General features: G+C 38.6%; 2 protein-coding genes across 2 annotated transcripts in view; one reads left to right on the top strand and one right to left on the bottom strand.

The window, feature by feature from the left end:
• On the top strand, positions 1–10,440 carry LOC146481225 (putative Bax inhibitor 1). The gene is made up of 10 exons (XM_085108877.1): positions 1–205; positions 3,169–3,277; positions 3,929–4,019; positions 5,325–5,354; positions 5,639–5,687; positions 6,397–6,494; positions 7,581–7,660; positions 8,340–8,440; positions 9,336–9,408; positions 10,235–10,440. Exons 1-10 carry the CDS (start codon positions 144–146, stop codon positions 10,256–10,258), a joined length of 717 nt encoding a protein of 238 aa, XP_084965003.1. The 5' UTR covers positions 1–143; the 3' UTR covers positions 10,259–10,440.
• Positions 10,441–15,843: 5,403 nt separating this feature from the next.
• The window catches only part of LOC146481224 (uncharacterized), a 9,018-nt gene continuing 5,527 nt past the window's right edge, over positions 15,844–19,334 (bottom strand). Inside the window, exon 3 of the mRNA XM_085108852.1 lies at positions 15,844–16,348. Coding sequence (XP_084964978.1) covers positions 16,305–16,348 — 44 coding nt within the window. The 3' untranslated portion in view covers positions 15,844–16,304. The remainder of the gene's footprint in view (positions 16,349–19,334) is intronic.

The raw sequence follows: 19,334 nt of genomic DNA, 5'->3' as shown, positions 1-19,334 counted from the left end.
GACATCGTTGCACGTCGACAACGCAGCGGACATCTTTGGGTTGTTTATTTGGGGCCGTTGCGACACATTTGCTTTACAGTTGTACAGTCAAACTTGAAGAAGAAACTAAAACAGTAGAAAAATTGACATCCTAAGCGTCCAAAATGGACAATTTGTTTGGAAACAGACCTTTTTCGATGAATGCTTTGAAGGATTTTTCGAAACTGTGAGTATAAACTGCACTTTACTCAATCGAATAATCAATGACATATTGTATGGGGAAGCCTAAGCCTATAAATCTCCAACTTTGCTAAGCAGCAGCTTACCTTTTAAATGAGTTAGAATGTAAGTTGAAGCTTCAACATTTATTGCAGTTTTCTTCTTTAATTTAACCATATCTTCTCCTCAAGGCCGTCGTCGTTAAACTACATATTTCTCAAGTGCTTTGTGTGAATGGAGGTAATACAGCTGATACAGCTGCGCTACTGAATCAAATAAACTGATTTCGCATATTCTGTCAGAATGAAACCTCTGAGGAGACGTTTCTTATTTTTTTTCTCCTTTTCGAGACCGTCGTTGTTAAAACGACATTTCTTGGGCGGTTGGTGGTTTTGGTATGCATGGACGTAAACGAACAGGTGGCGTTGCAAGAGATTATTCCCGAGGGGGGTGGTAAATCGGCGGAAAAACATGGCCGGATATTTTTTAAAATAAATTGTCTATATTTTGGAGGTCTTATAGAGGATAGGGACCCACACACACATGCACAATTATGCAATTTGATTCCTTTCATGATCTGCATCATGCACAGGCAACCATTATAATATTATCGTTTACATTGGTATGGGGTTATAAAACTTACAATATTTTGCCAAAACAGAGTCAGAACCCTGACTTATATGCCACATTTTGAGCTTATCAAATGTAATTCAAGCCTTGGAAAAAAGTGGCAATCAGACAAGCAACGATTCAGGACAGTGCCTATCATTGTTACTGCGCATACGTTCGGCACATCTTGAGATACTCCGGTTTCCTATGGGTTGTGCCCACTAACATAGGGATATTTTTGCATGGTTTAAAACTATGCGGAGAAAGCAGAAATCTAGCAAGTGCTCTTGGTATTTAAAAAGAAAATTGGGGGTAACCACGCATTTTTCAGAGATAATAATTATTAATCTTCAATTTGAGAAAAATGCCATACATTGCTTTGTATTTTAGTGCTTTTTAGAATTATTGTTGCTTAATTATCTCTAAAAAATGCGTGGTTACCCCCAATTTTCTTTTTGGAATCCAATAGGCCTTGCTAAGATCTGTTTTTCCTACATAGTCATAAACCGTGCAAAAATACTTTTGTGTTAGTAGGCACCATCCTTAATGCACTTATTTACAGCAAAATTATAAACTACAGGGTGGGGGTGGGGAGGTTTAGGCAGAGGATGTGCCTATATATAATGTGGACTTTCGAACAAATTTTCAACTATGTGTAGTAACTGTTGTTGACCATCCACAAATGCCCTGTAGTGTGACATTTGCTAAAAAAAATCTTAACATTAGTTCAAATATCCTTACATTACCTTTCCCATCCCTACGGCTTCACATTAATACATGCATAATGTCTCGTATGCTAGACATTTTTAACTACTTTAAGAGAAAAAAGAAGTTAGTCTGATTATTATGGAAGCTCTTGCTTTGTTTATTTGTGCCTCATAAACAATTGCAGTTGGATTATGGATGAGACACAAGACTTCAATGAAAATTACTCAGAAATGACCACTTGATACAACACTGTTGATACTTGACTGCATGGTGATTTAATACTTTGTATTAGTGACACTTTCATTGATACCAAGTGGAACAGGCATTCTCGAGGTTGACTTAGTGACGTGGGCTGATTTTTGATAAGTTACTCATTTTCTGTCAAATTAATTGGGGCAAATCGCCTGGATTAAATTGTTATTGAGGGTGCTGGTGGAAAAAGAGCGTAAGTGACAATTTGACCTTTAGAATTCAAATTTCTCCAAGAAAATGGTCTACTTTGGCCTACAGATCAGTTATCATGTTAGAACGTTTTGTACACAAATATGGAACTATATGGAACCAGTCTGTATGCCAAATAAGAGCGAATTTAGAGAACTTGCGCCCATTGTCCACTAGGCCGTTCAATTATATATACCAGCCTGAAGCCCTGACATTTAATCCCATTGAGAACTTTTTCCATCTTGTAAAGAAAGAGTTAAGGAAACAGGCACTAAAATTAAATATGACACGTGAGACATTTGATGAATTTTCGACATGTGTAATTAGAACAATGTACAACTTCCCATCGGAAGTGATCAACACTTCAGTCACCAAACAGTGATAACAGTATGTGGTTTGCATTAATTAAAATAGAAAATAGAAAGAGTAACACTTGTTATTGTTGCATCAAAGTGACACAAAAATGACTCTCTGTTCTATACCCACTGGACCCCAAGGCTGTCGACAAGCCTCTCCATATCACTGTCATGTATTCTATAAACCAGTTATAGCTATGACTAAGTGCCAACATATGAATATGAATGTAACAAGTTTATTTCTTGCTGTATAAAATTGAACAGTAACAACAACAAATCAAAGCATGTAATTTCTCTGTCAAGTACTCCGTAGAAGTTGTTCTTTCGATTTACTGTTTGTTTTCTTTCTAAAAATGGCATATTGGACTCTTGAAAATTTATGCATGAACAACGTGGCCACCATTTTGACTGATGTTTTACGTGTTGTACAAAAGCCTTCCTTTTTAGGCCTCACTCAGACCTATAAGTATATGCACAGACAATGGATTCTGATTGATCAGTCTTTACTGAAGACAATCAGAGCGATAGGAGACAAAAATATCCCTTCTAGGGGAGATGAGGATTTTAATCTAGGTTTAATGAATAAATTAATTAAAAGATATCACAATTTGTGACTACGATGAGAAAAAAAGATACTTGACCAAATCGTTGACGTGGTCTGCCACAGTCATTCGGCATAATCAGGGCATACTATTACTGACAGTCCTATTTATGATTATACCCTATGGTTACTGTTACTAATGCGTACTAACTCAGTCATGCGCTCTAATCATTTCAGACCATTAAATTTATCTAATGATAATTATTATTGATTTTGCAGTAACATGACTGTATCTTTCTGAATTGTTACTTATAGTGATCAGCCTACACGTCGTCACCTGAAGAATGTGTATGTTTGTTTGGCTGTTTCAATGCTGACTGCAGCATTAGGGAGTGGAGTCCATCTTTTTACTGAGATATTAAAGGTACAAAGTACTTGATTACTGTAAAGATTTCATTAATAGCCTGCTGAGGCACGTAATCGTCATTTCATTTTGGGAGCTCAAGGAAAGGTGGCTATTGGAGACAGGGCAATATTATTATTAGGTACAGGATGCTTATTTTTTTATTGGAGACAGGGTTATTATTAGCGATAGCAAAAATATCAGCAGCACTTGGAGTGCTGCTCGTCCAGGACTTCTTTGGGAATCCACTTTCCTGAGACCCCAAGGTTTCCAATTTCAAGGACAGTCTGTGTGGTTTTCAATCAGCGTGTCCAATCCACTCCCATTTCTTCCTCTTGATAGTCTAAAACTTTGACCTGTCCTCTGCCAGAGCTTTTTCTTAGAGATGGTTTCTGGCCTTTTTTTTTTTTTTAGGGTCCTGTGTATGCACTTGCTGATGAAACTTCTTAGATGGTGATTTCATTGACCTCCATATTTCCAAACCATACATTCACTACATTTCTACCTGTAATGTTTGGTTCCACAAATTGCAGTCTTGGTTCCTCTTTCCCATTTTGCCTCAAAACTGGCTGCTGGTTTTAAGTAGAAATCAATTTCTGATGCCACTGGTATTCGTTATTTATCTACATTTGTTTGTCAAATAATGTATTGGTTGTTTTGGTTGTTTTTAAGGGTGGTTTTTTGTCAGCTATTGCCTCCATTGGGTTCCTTATTGCACTTGCAGTAACTCCTCATGATGGAAAGAATCAAACTAAGAGGATGGGTAAGTTGTGAATCACCATAACTTAGGTCATTATAGACCAAAATTTAACTTAAACAATAAAGCCAAAACCCAAGCCAAATTAGACCAAATACAGTATTAAGTAAACCCTATTCAGCAGTGGGTTTTAGAGTTCTTGGCCCTGGATAGAGACACAATGGGGAGGGGGCATTCAGACTACTTGTATGTCTGACTCAGTGAAACTTGAAGCCATGGAAGCATCAAGTCCAGGCTCATTTAAATGGTTTCAACATTTGCCCAACATTTATTCAACAAAAGTTGAACTGATGTTGGGCAAATGTTGGATGAACAGAGTGTGCAAACGGTTTCAATGCCATTCAACATTTTCAAAAACAAAGGAAATGTTGAAGCAATGCTGAATGAAAGTTTAAACCAATTTAAATTTGATTCAACACACTTTCAACAAGGTTTCAACATTTTTTTACGCTTCCAATAATGTTGAACAACCTGTTCCTGCCCCTGACATTTGGATCAACAACTGTGTTGAATGCATGTTGAAGCAAATGTTGAAACTGTTTAAACGGGCCTTAACGTGACAGGTAAATTTTAGTCACAAAGTTTAGCAGTGTTTGCTTTACCATTGACAAGAAAGCTGTCAAGGATGGTGCCTACTAATAAGGAAGTATTTTTGTGTGGTTTATGACTATGCGGGGAAAGCAGATCTTAGTAAGGGCTATTGAAATCTAAAAGGAAAATTGGGGGTAACCACACAAATTTCAGAGATAATGAAGCGGCAATTATTCTATAAAACAGTAAAATACAAAGCAATGTATGGCGTTTTTTTTCCATATTGAAGCTTTATTATCTCTGAAAAATGCATGTTTACCCCCAATTTTCTTTTTAGATACCAAGAGCACTTGCTAAGTTCTGCTTAGTTTTAAAGCACGCAAAAATATCCCTGTATTAGTAGGCACCACCCATAGGAGATCCGAGTATCTCGAGATGGGCAGAACGTATGCGCAGTAACAAATTAAGTAGGTACCGTTCTTAACAAGCCAAATTTTTGGCCATTGTATGCCTCTCAGATTTTTTAACCTCCCCACAACTCATTTGCCAAGCTACACTGTAGCTACTTTCTTTTAGATCCTAGCCGAGACTCTGCAACTGATCTTTGCTTACTACATACCTGTACATGTAGTATCTACCTACTTTAATAATTGCTAAAAGAGTTTGATAATTGTCCTTTGATTAGCATCTGCAGGTGGTTAATTAGTCACATAATCACTGTAAGTTACTCTATCCCTGCTCACTTAGCTTAATTAATCATCATATTTTCTCTTCCATTAGGAATCCTCATGGGATTTGCATTCTGCACAGGTTGGTAAACTTAATTATACTGAACTTTGAGAACTCCATCATTTGTTTTACAAAATTATAGTAGTAAATAGAGTGTACACAGAACTGCATTGCAAATTTGTGAATGGCAACTTAAGAGCTGTGTAATTTTGGCTTTTCTTGTAGATCATACAAAAATTACTCTAATCGCAGCCAGGATTCCAGACTAACATAATTATGTAAAATGGTTTGACACTGGCTTAAAAAACATTGTGGTCGTCAATATAATAAAATGTACGCATGATTTCCTTGTTTGGTTCTTGTAGGGTTAGGCCTTGGGCCTTTGATGGATCTTGTAATTCAGATTGATCCAAGGTTAGTTAATATAATGGTTAACAAATTAAATAGTTTTTGAAATGACATTTGCTTTTAAGACGGAACTGGAGAATAAAATCTTACATGTACATCTTAAACAATAAACAGATTTCAAAAGGTCATATACAAATTGTGCTCATTCCTGTTGAGTGGAGCCCAATAGTCATGAAATGTACAAACTATCATGCAAGTCCATTTTGATGGGCTCTGTAGATCACTCCATGTAATATCATCATGAGATGTCCCACCTGTTAGTATATTCAAATAGTACTGTTCCTTGTACATGTACCTGTACCAGTAACTTTCAAAGTGTTAAAGATAAAATGCCACAGGCAGTTTTTTGTTAAATTTTGCTTGTCTATGAGTAGGTTTATTTGTTACTCTGTACTGTTAATAACTTCTTTAAATTTATTTATTAAAACTTATTTTTGTCCCCTGAATTATCTGCAGTTGTGATGGTTGAATTTCTACTTGCAAACATTTCCTTCTGCATTTTTTTTTTGGGCTCACAAATCCAAGGGTGCACTTATAACTTGAGTTTAAAAAAAATAATTATTTGGAGCCCTGATTCTCATAAACAATAAAAATATCATTATATTGATGGATAAAAGTATTTGAACTTGCACTTTCAGTCTTGCATCTCCCTGGACAAAAATCATATGTTGTGCATTTATTGTTCATTACAGTTTGGAGTTGTCTTATCTTGCAGCATCATCCCCACTGCTTTCTTTGCTACAACACTGATATTCACTTGCTTTACTCTGAGTGCCTTGTGGGCTGAGCAAAGAACCTATCTCTACTTGGGAGGTGAGCTTGTGACTTATTAATGTTAGCCGGGATCCTTTATATGTGAGAACAACTAGGAAATTGAGTACAAGCGCAGCTTTCAAATTTCAAACCAGTCACATCCCCAGAACACTCTTGCTTACTAACAGGTAAGGAATTGTGTGACTTCGGAAAAGAATCCCCCCCCCCCCCCCCCAGGGCTATGAAGAGGGCTTTTCCTTTACTCCTCTCCCCCCACCTCCAAGGATTTTCTGTTCCATCAGGTTTTCACAATACTCCCCCCCATAGCCCTCCTTACAGGTCTACATTCTGAGAGAAGATTAGTGAGTTATTATGACTTTGTTGTGACTTTTGTATAACCCTTAGGGTGACTTGTGCATGATCTGTTTTTTTTTTTAGAAAGATGGTGTTATTTTTGTCCTAGTTATGGTTGTTAATACCATGAGTATTGACTTTGGGATTTGTTACATGTTGTATAGCAACTTTCCAGATTTGGTTGTCTTGTCAACAAATTCTTAAAGAGCCCATTAAGGACAGTGCCTACTTTTTTTACTGCGCCTAAAAATTATGTTCTGCACATCTCAAGATACTCGGGTTTCCTATGGGTGTTTCCTGCCAATACAGGGATATTTTTGCGTGGGTTAAAACTATATTGAAATTTATTTCAATTTGGGGTAAGCACACATTTTTCAGAGATAATAAAGCTTCAATTTGGAAAAAAACACTGTACATTCCTCTATATTTTACAGCTTTTTAGAATTATTGTTGCTGTATCTCTAAAAAATGAGTGGTTACCCCCAATTTTCGCGTTGGATTTCAATAACCCTTGCCAAGAGCTGCTTTTCCTGCATAGTCATAAACTGCGCAAAAATACTTTGTATTAGTAGGCACCGTCCTTAAGGCAAATTTGGTGGTTTGATGGGTATGGATACATAAATACACTGTAGCTAATGGTTTCAGTAGCATCTGCTTTTAATGCAGACTCCCCTGCAGTCAGTACCTTTGCTATGGCATTTTATAGCAAATTAAGTTACAGAAAGAGTGAGACAGAAGTGTTAAAATTTCAGAAAAACTAAAACTCATTGCTTGTTCCTTTTTTTCACTTAGGTACACTGATGTCTGGTTTGAGCATGTTGTTTTTCCTGTCCCTGGTCAATCTCTTTATTGGAGCCCGTTTTATTTTCCAGGTAAAAATGTCAAGTGTGTAAGTGAAAATCAAATTAAGGGACCAACCTAGAGCATGTAGTGTCCTGCATGTAATAATTAAGTGCATCACCCTCCATCTGCCAGGATGCCCCCGCACCTGGGTCCAGATAAGTTTCACACCTGTGAACCATCTCTCCCTCAAACTGTATTCTTCTACATCTCTCTTCTCCTCTCTCTAGTGTACTCTCTGCTGTCTCTCCCCCCAACTGTATGCCCCCACCATATAGTTTTCCTGTTTTTTTTTTTAATTTCTTATAACTTACTGGGTCCAAAAACTGCATGTATTTGGCATGCCCAGTGTTCCTAAATGGGGATCCGTCAATCTTTGGAACCAATGGCACCTGTCCACACTAGAAATAAAGTGTTTTCAATAGTCTCCGCTTTTGGAACTGTTTTCTAATGTCTCCGTTTTCATTTTCGGGCGTTTTAGTGTGGATGATAGGTGAAAACGCATCAGAACGTATGCGTTTTCAAACTAAAACGCATTAGTGTGGACAGGGCCCTTAGTGTGATGTATAGCTTCTCTTCTCTCCCTTGTGTACTAAAAAAACACATATTATCTGGTAAAGCACTGTGCATGACTGTCAGTGAATCTCACTTCCATATCAGTGTACATCAAATATATACATTACGGTATGTGTGTGTTTTGGGTTTCAACAGGTTCAGTTGTATGGTGGCCTGCTTCTGTTCTGTGGTTTTGTGCTCTATGACACTCAGCTAATTGTACACAAGCACAAGCAGGGAGACAAGGACTTTGTTTGGTAAGATATAAAAGTATTCACTGTATTACAGTTAAAACCCGTGAGTAAGAAGCTGTATTCTTCTAAGTTAGCCTTAACAGGTCCTAATATAAATGATGCTTAACAGAAATGTAGGCCATATAGGACATAAACAGGTTCAGCACTTCTTATTTTCTTGATAACAAAACACAATGTACTCTCCGGTACAGTGTGAAAACAACAAGGCACTTTGAACAGTCCAGGCTCAACCGACACAGCATTGTTATACAGTAGTATTTAATTGTTTTACCTAAGTAAGTCAAGTATTTTTGGATTTACTATAACTAACTAGAGCATATGAAATGTTGACCTTTTTCTATGCCTGAGAGCTTACTGTTTTAATTCTAAGCCTTAAAAATAAAATGTAAAAGAATAAGAACCTGATTTATTTAAAGGGTGTCTAAATTAGACATTTTAGACTAGCAGGGTCTTAAAATTCAGGTTCTTACTGAACTCGTGGGTTTTTAGTCTATTCACTTCACTTGGTTAATTCCATACAACAAATGAAGGATGATAACACACTACTGGATGATTGTGTTGCTGACATAGCTTTGTACTTCAAATGCAGTCAGCACGATACTTATACCTGGAAAATATTAATGCCTTCCAATTTTGTGCAAATTTTGTGAATTCCAAGTTTTGAACACAGGCTTTTCTTGGCTTTGCATGCAATGATGAAAATTCTTATGACAGTATATTTTTTGGTGCAATCCTTTTTGTGTAAATATTTCCTATGTATAGTTTATGTACTTACTAATTTATTTGATGGAAATTGACTGTCAGTGCAGCTGTACATGAAGGGGAGGGGATTACTAAATGAGTTGTCATTAAACATAGTAGCCATATATGGTGTATCATGTTGTTTTCTTTTTGGCAGGCACTCTGTGGATTTGTTTTTGGACTTCATCCAAATTTTCCGCAGGATCATGATAATTCTTGCCCAAAACAAGGTAGGTGTGAAAACCTGTGATTTCACACTGTATTGAGAGTTAATTATAATGGTTACTCAATCGTATTTTTATGGTTGTTGAAATTTATAATTATTTTACCACAAAACTTGTGTAACATAGTTTTACAGTAAGGTGAAATAAACAAAACTAAAAGTACATGCATAGCTTGTCATATACGCATTTGCACAGAAGTATCTTAATTATTTTGCTGTCTTGGAGATGTACTTCAGGGGCCAGTTGTTCAAAGCCCGATTAAACCCCTAATATCAAAGAACAAATTCTCCTATCTTGCCCCCATACTTTTCTTATAAGAGTACAGTACTGGGGAGAAGTTATTAAAATATCAAGAAAATTCACCTTGGGTGATCATATCCTTAATTCTCATGACCTCAGGGGTTGAAGAACCATTGATATTACAAGGAGAAATTTGATGCTGATCACTGTTAGGGCTTAAAAGGTTAATTTAATCCTGTGTTAGGGTGAACAGATTTTTGGCCCTCAGTTTGACTTAGACTTTACCATTAGCTTAAGATTAGCTTTTAAAAGCATGTATAGCAAGCAAGCTGAAAACCTCGGTTAATTTCTAATCGTGGATTAGCGTAATAATCGGCTTTTGAACAACCGAGCCCCGAGGTCGTGAAGCGTGTGTGGCTCTCAGCTGTAGTAGCTGTAGCCTTGAACACCTCTTATTACATCGTGTGTGCTAAATAAATCTAGTGCATAGATCCACAAGTCAGCACAGCATAGTGAACATTAATTTTCTGTGTCATACAGTCTCTAGATACTTGTCCCAACTCATTGGTAACTAATAATATTCATGTCATAGGATTCCAAGAAGAGGAAGAACTGACAGACTGGAAAGGGTGTTGTAGTAGAAATTTGTATACCTTACTAAAAATGGCTGTTTTTGCTTTCATTGAAAGGTTCTGCTAACTTTCCTAACCTTTTTTTAGTCAAAATTAAGTTTCCTGACTCACTTTGGATTTGCAAGCTAGAATGTGGATAATTTAAATAAAAAGATTTGTGAGGGAATGGTGTTTCAATGTCCCAATCAGATAACAATAATTTATTGTTGTTTGCACAGAAGGAGGAGAGAGGGAGATTATTCAAGCACAAAATGATGACCCTTCTGCCTCCCGGGAGGGGGGCTCCCATATAAAAGTGACGGGGGTGATCTTCTTACCTTTTAGGGGTTAAAATTCGTGGTTTGGTAGCCCGTAGGGTGCTAAATCTAAAATTACTTCCGTCAGTGGTATGGTGGTACCTTTTAGGGTATTGAGCCGAAAAATATGAGAAGTAAATGTCACTCAACTGATTTGGTACCTCTTAGGGGTAAAAAAAAAATTTGTTCAGACCACGCCCACAAAACAGAATTTTGGTACCTTTTAGGGGTCTTTTGCAACATTTCCAACGATCACCCTCGTCACTTTTATATGGGAGTATGGGAGTTCCCCCCCCCCCCCCCCCCCTTTACAAAAGCTATTCACCAGGTCCCAGTTGTTCAAAGAGCAGATAACTGTGTCCACTGGATAGTGACCTATCCCCTGGGTAATATTATCCATTCTTTGAACAACCAGGGCCGGACTAGTAAAATTCTAACAGTGAGTAATGCCCTATTCACACCAAGGCTTAAACACGTTTTAAAGCTGTTTAGTTAAACACAGTTTAAAATTTTTTCCTTCATAAAAGCTGCTTTCGGATTTTTGTCGACCATAGTTTTGAATGAATGAATGAATTCTTATATACCGCACATATCACCAAGTCTCATGGCGGTTTACATTTCTGTGGGGTGAGATCGGACGTCAGCATGGTTTTAGCACAAATGAAAGCATAAGTTAAAGTTTACTTGAATCCTATGTCAAAGCCAATGGTTCAGCTTTCTGTTGCCAATTTTCATTTTGTTAAACCTGGTTTAATTAAACATGTTTTGCTGGTGTGAATGGAGCTTAAGTTGGTTTCCGTTTACAAATCATTTTAGGTTATAAGAATCAATGGCAGCTTTTTCTTAGTAAGGTTCGCTACATTGAATCGAAGAGGCTTTTGTCTAAGTAACAGTAACAAAAATATTTATCTTGGCGGTTTTATTGTGGTGCAACTAATAAACAGTAACCAGTAGAAATACCAGCAAGGCTGGATGTTACAGTTTTTTTAAATACTTAATTTTCATCAGTCAGGATCGCTTGTTTTCGTTGAGTGCACAAAAAACTAAATGACGGGTGAAACTAACCAGCAAAAAAGCTGAGGTTAGGGGAATTTCAAAATCAGTCTCTTTCACTACTTCTCTTGTTTTGCTGACATACATGTATGATCCCAGACAAGTTAGCCTGCTCACATTAGTTGTAAAGAACACGTTAAATAAACAATCAGTGTGCTTATGAGTACGAGTGTTGCTTTACTGGCTGAATTCAATTGCCATCAAGTGTACAAGCAGGGTTATCGATGTACGCGTCTTGTACCAATCCGCGTACAACTTAACTTTTTGTCATCTTCGCCGACAGGATTCTTTGTGGGCGCTTGGACCTAACTTTGAGCAATCCCTCAGATTTATTTCTCACAACAGTACTTCCGCACGTCATTACTAGGCTACTAAATAACTTAAAACTATCCAACAGGGTTTATAAGAAAGAAATTTTCGACTGTTTTTAAGCTCGAATTTAGCCGGCAGAATCGAACAATTGTTCACCACGTGCGGCAGTGAGTATCATGCCGAAGGAATAATGCATTTTCGAGTATAATTTGGAAATATGGAAAATTAGAAACACCAAAAAATACACATAATCGTTGAAAGAAAAAATTAAAGAATGTTAAAAAAATATATTCAATCCAAATCAACAAGCAATTTTGCCTGGCATTAGCTAGCATTCGCATCATATACCACAGCGGCATCACAAATGAATTGATGCGAACGAATGATCCTTCAGGCAAACTATACCAATTTTTGAGCATCATTAATAATTAATTCCTGCACGCCCAGACAATTTCTTTTTTAATTGGACCTGTTCAACTGACTAATTACAATTCGCCTAGAACCTTTGTGCAAGGAACAACAACAACAACAATCTTTATTCGTGCCCAGAAATTATACAGTGTTACATAAATTCAAGAAAGAAAAAATACGAAGGAAGAGGGCACAGCCACTTAGAAATAGCAAGCTAATCGAGCTAAGTAGCTGGGCTAAGCGGGAAAATTAGCAAATACCCTACAATAAAATATAACTAAGGACACGATTTACCACACGCAAAAACTGGAAAATAAAGTACATCAATAAGCCAGTTAGTAGTTGGAGATAAGCGATTCTTTTAAGAGGACTTTGAAACAGGTACGACTCCTGGATTTTAATGACTTTTCAATGGAATTCCAAACTTTAGCTCCAAAAAAACGAATGTTAAATTTGCCATAGTTGGTCCTCGCTTTAGGCAGATAGTATGAAATCTTACATGCCAATCTTGTTTGATATTGATGCACTTTGTTGAAGCTTGTGGAATGGCATGTACTGGGGTGGATTGAAAGAAACGAACAATTGCAGAAGACGACACGGGTGAGGACTGAAGAAAGAACTTAATTAATCATGTAATACGTGCCTTTTAGCGTTTTCTTTTTTTTTTTTTTACGTGGCATGGCCCCGAACGGGTGTTCATGTCCAGAGATTCAGCACAGGGTTCCCCCTTGCAGTGCGGACATGTATTCCCTGACACGAGTGCCTTTCAGTACGAATTGAGCAACATTCACTTTCGTTTCGATCAAGACCTGAATCAAAGAGCCAGCTACAACTGGGTAGAACAAATAACAGTGGCAAGACCGAATGCCAGGCTTAATTTGAACATGCTATTTATATGCCATTTATAAACTTCATTTTTCGTGCATTGTTGCGCGCCAGACACTGGTACTAGTTTTCCTTTTAACTGGACTTGTGTTTTATGTTTGAGTTGGTTCGAACAAAAGTTTTCAACTGGTTAATCATTCGGAAGCGTATGAACAAGCTCGTAAAACACATTACCTGCCTCAGAAATTCGGACTATAAACTAGCGTTTTCTTTAGCAAAAAGTCACCTGAAACTTGCGCAACGCAGAAAAACTAACCCTTTCAGGCTGAAGGTATATAATAGGAGAGGGATTTCACCCGCTGAAGTACAGAAAAGGTCTGGGTAACTATCATTCATGTATTAAAAGGCTCTTTCAGTTCTTTTAAGATATCTCGAACAGATTCACCAAAAAGAAATGCAGATTAGGGGTACTACTATTTTCTATGGAAGTTATGTGAAAGGGTTACTTTTCCTGTCAATAATGGTATATAAAATGAAGGGTTTGGACCTTCGGAGCCTCCCCGGGTTTTCAGTTTTACTTTACATCTCATGTTGCATAATAGTGTAACTTTTTCAATTATTAAGGGTGCGTTCCTTTAGGATATCAGGTGCGTACCAACTCCGTTTGTGTATTGCAACTTATTTCCTAATATTTTAATCTTAGCACTCTCTCCTCCGCAGAAGCTACTTCATATAAAACAAGAGCCAAAAGTAGGGAATGGGAAGAAAAACGGAAATGGAGAAAAAGAAACCCAGGGACGTTCCCATCGTCCCCCGCGCTCCTCATTTGGCCCCTGACTCTCCCGTATTTGTCTCCGTTCACGCGCGAAAATTTATAGGCCTCTGCGGAGGATAGAGATGTTATCATGCAATACAGTTTCACTGTTTTACTGAATGTTCTTAAAGTTTACCTTGCAAATATAAATTTATTAGTTCCCTTAATTCAGAAAGGGTGTTATATAACCGACTGCAAGTATTTTATTAAACCTCAAGTCCTGGCTGACAACTTCTGTACTGAACTTGAATGCTCGTCATGGATGCTTTAAAAATGTTTTCTGTCATGACTAGCACACCAAGTGTTCTTTCAAAAACTGCTCAGTAACAAGGGTATGTTATCAGTAATCGACCACGGAGCCTAGCAGCTAGGGAGCTTCAGCTTAGCATGCAACGACGTCACAACATCTCTGTGCGTGCATTACATTTTTTGGTAAATTACTTTGCCGTCACTGCAGGACTAGGATGTGAGATTTCCTGATAGGACGTAAACATACGACGAGGAATTTTTCTTTCTCTTTCTAAAATTGGGTGCGGTCTCCAAGAATTTAACTCTAGGAAATACCACCTACATTTGACATATAAAGCGAGTTGGAATATTATATAAATCATGACGATGTTTGAAAAAACGCTGGTAATGGTGACTTTGTTGCTGCTGTCGCCGTCGTCGTTGCCAAAGCTCCCTTCCGGCAGAAAAAAAAGGCTAATACAACTTGGTGCCAATGAAATTAGCAGCTGTCAAAGAGCTGAAGGGAGTGACTACAGAGCGGGCAGCTTCGTAGCAGGCCCCCATGCTTCATGTATTTTGTTGAAGAAATTCATCAGGCTAGATAACTGAACAGTCGATTTAAATGTTCTTACAACATAGCCAGTCTTATATTAACGTCTTATTAATGCTGACAGTTTCGATGACTGTCAGCCATCTTTATCAAAACTTGAAAAGCATGAAAAGTGTCAGAAACCTTAAATAGGCTCACTTCTGAAGGTGTTAATTATTGCGATAAATGCGCAAAGTCACTCTGTAGACGCCCCCTCCCCCCTGGTTTGGGGGTGGAGATCACTTGTGTCCATATGGGAGAAAGCTGATAGGCTCCCTCGTCCCTATTCATAGTAGGAGTGTTCGATCTGATACATATGCTTTCCTTAATCCATCGCTAACACTTGTCGCCGTCCTGCTCAACTATTTCACTTGCTTCCCAATTCATAATATGATTGTTCTGACAGACGTGGTCTGTTATGGCTGATTTATGGTGTTCATTGGTAGAAGCTCTGCGGGTGGTTCTTGTGAAATTTCTGTTAGAGATCTTTTCTGCTTCCTTTCTGTGTTCTGTGTTCCTGGTTCCCAGCTGTCTCCCTGTTTCACCGATATATACCTTTTCGCATTGGCTGCATAGAATTTTGTACACCACTCCAGCCTTTTTGTGCTTCTCCACTTTGTCCTTCGGGTGAACTAAAACCTGTCTGAGGGTGGTTTGAGGTTTAATCACTGTGGCTACCCTGTGTTTGGTGAATATGCGTTGTATTTTCTCCGTGAATGAATGGATATATGGGACAGTCACCACTGCTCTTGATTTTTCTTGTGCTTTATCATTCTTGGATTTATGTGATCTCCATCCCCAAACCAGGGGGGAGGGGGCGTCTACAGAGTGACTTTGCGCATTTATCGCAATATTTAACACCTTCAGAAGCCTATTAAAGGCTTCCGACACTTTTCATGCCTTTTAAGTTTTGATAAAGATGGCTGACAGTCATCGAAACTGTCAGCATTAATAAGACGTTAATATAAGACTGGCTATGTTGTAAGAACATTTAAATCGACTGTTCATGTATTTTGGCCATAAAACGTTCGAAAAAAACAATTTCAGCAGTTCACTCTTATATTTATTGTTAATTTAACAAAAAAATGCTGGATAGCTGTTTGTACACAAAATGAGAAAAATATATTATTTTCAACGATTTTTTTTCCATCTTCAACTATTTCTTCTTTCCATCTAATATTTCTCGTACAAATCGCTTGTTGGGAACAACAAGAATCTTCGGCTCAGTAACTTGAAAAGTTCCGTGATGGTTAGACTTTCTCAGAGTCCGTTTTCGTGGGAGACTCAGCCTGTTCAATTCACGACAGAGCGCTTTGATTACTGAAGGAGTCCTGTCTTGTAAAATCCAAAATTGATTTCATTTTGTCACCTGATCAAGTGCACAGGTTAAGTCCCATTTAAATTAAATCACTGTAGAAGACTCTGACTTGCTTTTCCCCTAGTACAATGCAATTTGAAAGTTACACCAGATGTACTCAGTGGGTGCCTGTTCGGTACACATTCTACACTGGTTGTTCCATGGCCTCATTTTTCTTTTTTTCATTGCCTATCAAACAACAAGTCATAATAATAAGTATTACTAGTGATTTCAATATGAAAGTGGGTGCTGGCGAAGGGGGATAAAGTTGCGGGGATTTAATTTAACAGTGAATGGGTTTGGAAAAGGGTAGGGAGAGTAGGTTTCAGTTGGATGAGTTGTAAAAATCATGACTACAGCAAACATTAGTTTTGAAAATGGGTCATGGCAGGTTTAGTGATAGTGATTTGTATAACCCACATTGGGGAAGAAATGTTGAAAACGCTTCTTTTTTGTGGGATGGGGGTGTTGGTGAAGTGGACGGATCAGCCGCCTCAAACGGCACAGATTTTGAATTATTTGCCTCCACGAGCAAAGAACTCGAGTGAACGTGCAACGAGTCGTTTGATTTCAGAGTGAAGCAATCATCTGATTTCACAGTTGCACAGTTCGCTTCGACGAGCGATCGACATGTTTTCAATTCTTTTGCCTCAACGGACACACTTACGGACCGAAAGAGCATGACTCAACGGTCGAATTATCCTGCACAAACTCCACAGATTTTGAATGATTGGGCTCCACGGGCGTTCCCTGCTAGCAGAGGTCTCTCACGGCATGGCAAAAATGCCGTGAGAGACCTCTGCTAGCAGGGAACCACGGGCGAAGAACTCGCATGAAAGTACAAGTCCTTTGATTTCACAGTTGAGTGGTTCGCAGATTTTGAATTATTAGCCTCCACGGTATTTTTTCTATTTGCTGTCTTTATTTGCTTCTGTAATCATTCATCAAGGTCACGAACGGAAAGAGATCAATTTGTGTTTGCCTGCTTTTATAGATCCACCGCTTGAGAATTGAGATCACTTTCCACGGGAAAATTTTACCACGATCTTACGCACAGACGGTTTCGAGGCGCAGTTGACTTTGCCATAAAACAAATAGGTAAGTATTTCTAAATATTTTTATTTGCTAGATGTCTTCATTTGCTTGTGAATATTCATCAAGGTCAAGAAACGGATCAATGATGAATCCCGTGGAAAGTGATATCTTTCCGTTCGTGACCTTGATGAATGATTACAAAAGCAGACGTCAACCCGAAAGCGTCTGACAGCGTGCGATTCTAAGTGCAAAGTGAGGTGCGTATCCCGGATTATATGTCAGCCATGTGATTTGCGCATGATTGTCGTCTCAACCATCCCGGATAATAGGGAACTTAAGCACCAGACGTTTTCTACGGGGCGACGGCAACCGGAACTCAAATTTACTTCCAATTCACGTTTCCCGCCGACATGGTCAGCCGTCGCGACTCGGCGCCGACTTTGTTTTGCTTATTTTGACGTCGCTTGTAAAACGTGAGTTTCGCCTTTATGATTTTCGTTCCTTTATATCATTTTGCCCTCAATTTTTTGTACTTATCGATGCTTAAAATATTATTCTATCGTTTTGGCGCTTGTACGGGCGCTTATCAAGTATTTGCAGTCATTTTTTGAACTTTTAAGCCTCTAGCGTGGAGATGGCTATCAAAAAAACAACCTGTAATGGAATCATATGACCACGACATTCTCCTGTTGCGTGAAATGATTGCTAGCGAATTGTTTCAGTTCAAGAAAGGCAGTCCAGACCGTAGCCTCCCACGCAGTCGTTTTTAGGGGAATCGTATTTCCTCCTCCCCACTAACGAGTCCCCTAAAAACGACTGCGTGGGAGGCTATCCAGACCGTGACAAATTCTGGGAGTCAACCCAGAGAAGATTGAACAGGCTCGATAATCGACTCTGAACTCTGCCAAAAATTCGGTTTCGTTGATGTCTTCAAGATCAAATCTTGCGTGCGAACTGTGCGGAAAATCTGGGTTCTTAGAACGGCAGCTCTTCCACAAGACCAAGAATTCTTCATCAGAAATTATTTTACCATCATATGCTACTAACAGCATCTCTCTTGGTTCACGAAAAGACATTTTTCACAGAGGTTTTCGCAAGCTTTCAAGGCAGTTTTCGAAAGGGTTGCCGTCGCAAAAACACCTCTTTGCTTAAGGTTGGATTTTGGCGGAAGCGACGGCGCCCTCTTACCCAGGCTGGCTCGTTTGTAGACGTCGCCGTCGCCCCAAAAACGTCCGGTGCTTAAGTTCCCTAATGCTCTACTGCGCAAGCTTTGAGTCTTACATCCGACAAAATTTTGGATTTTTTCCCCTATTGACAAGAATAGTATAAACTAAAACAAAGGGAAGCAACGCACACGGAACCAATCGGGCATGAGGTTAGAAATGACGCTGACATGACTGGCAGTATGAGAGGGTTTGACCATTGAACTTAACTTAATTTCCCTCCCAAATTAATTCTGCAAACAAACCTCAGGGGGTGTGTATGTCAAGTGTGGCAGAATTTAACAATGTCAATGCTTGTAAGACCTAGTCATAATTAAAGTTTAGGGAGTGCATTCGTTCGATCTCACTCTCTCCCCTTTGCCAAGTTGGTTATGATGTCATCCGCCCCTGCAAAGTCTGCGGGGGATGCCAGATACCCGTCCCAAGATCCATTCATTTATTGTCCCATACAATCTCGACTCCAATCTGGATTAAGGGTGCATTCTTTCAACATCAAACGCAACCAGAACAGAACACATACATGTAATCATAGATGCAATGATATTTGACTTTTCCTGACCAGGCTGTTTCATGAAAGACATGCATTAATGAATTACCCATAAGCCCACACCACAATTTTGAATGGTATCCGGTCGTTTCGTTCCAAGGCACTTCGAAACAACTTCGAATTGGAACGAGACGACTTGGAACGAAACGACCATGGAACGAAACGACCGTAATTCTTTTGAATGCCCTCCAATTATAGTACAATGTAAATGGCCCCTCTTATATCTACAATCCTGGCCAATTGGTTTCGGGACACTTGACGTTTTGCAAAAGTTTTGTTGTAAAATTAGACAATAGCCCAAAGTTTAGTGTCCCAAAAAGAATGTTAGAAACTTATCCCCCCCCCCCCCCCCCCACCCTAAACAATGTTG

The sequence above is a fragment of the Pavona decussata genome, unplaced genomic scaffold, assembly GCF_977016875.1.
Source record: "Pavona decussata unplaced genomic scaffold, jaPavDecu1.1 SCAFFOLD_51, whole genome shotgun sequence".
Taxonomy (NCBI): domain Eukaryota; kingdom Metazoa; phylum Cnidaria; class Anthozoa; order Scleractinia; family Agariciidae; genus Pavona; species Pavona decussata.
The sequence above is the reverse complement of the archived record's forward strand: the minus strand, read 5'-3'. Positions and strand labels throughout refer to the sequence as shown.

What these genes read in the sequence shown, in the direction of transcription:
- LOC146481225 (XM_085108877.1), top strand. Translation starts at nt 144, where the DNA reads ATGGACAATTTGTTTGGAAACAGACCTTTTTCGATGAATGCTTTGAAG. An exon ending in GAGCCCGTTTTATTTTCCAG is followed by an intron (nt 7,661 to 8,339) that starts GTAAAAATGTCA and finishes GGGTTTCAACAG; the next exon opens with GTTCAGTTGTATGGTGGCCT. An exon ending in TAATTCTTGCCCAAAACAAG is followed by an intron (nt 9,409 to 10,234) that starts GTAGGTGTGAAA and finishes TTCATGTCATAG; the next exon opens with GATTCCAAGAAGAGGAAGAA.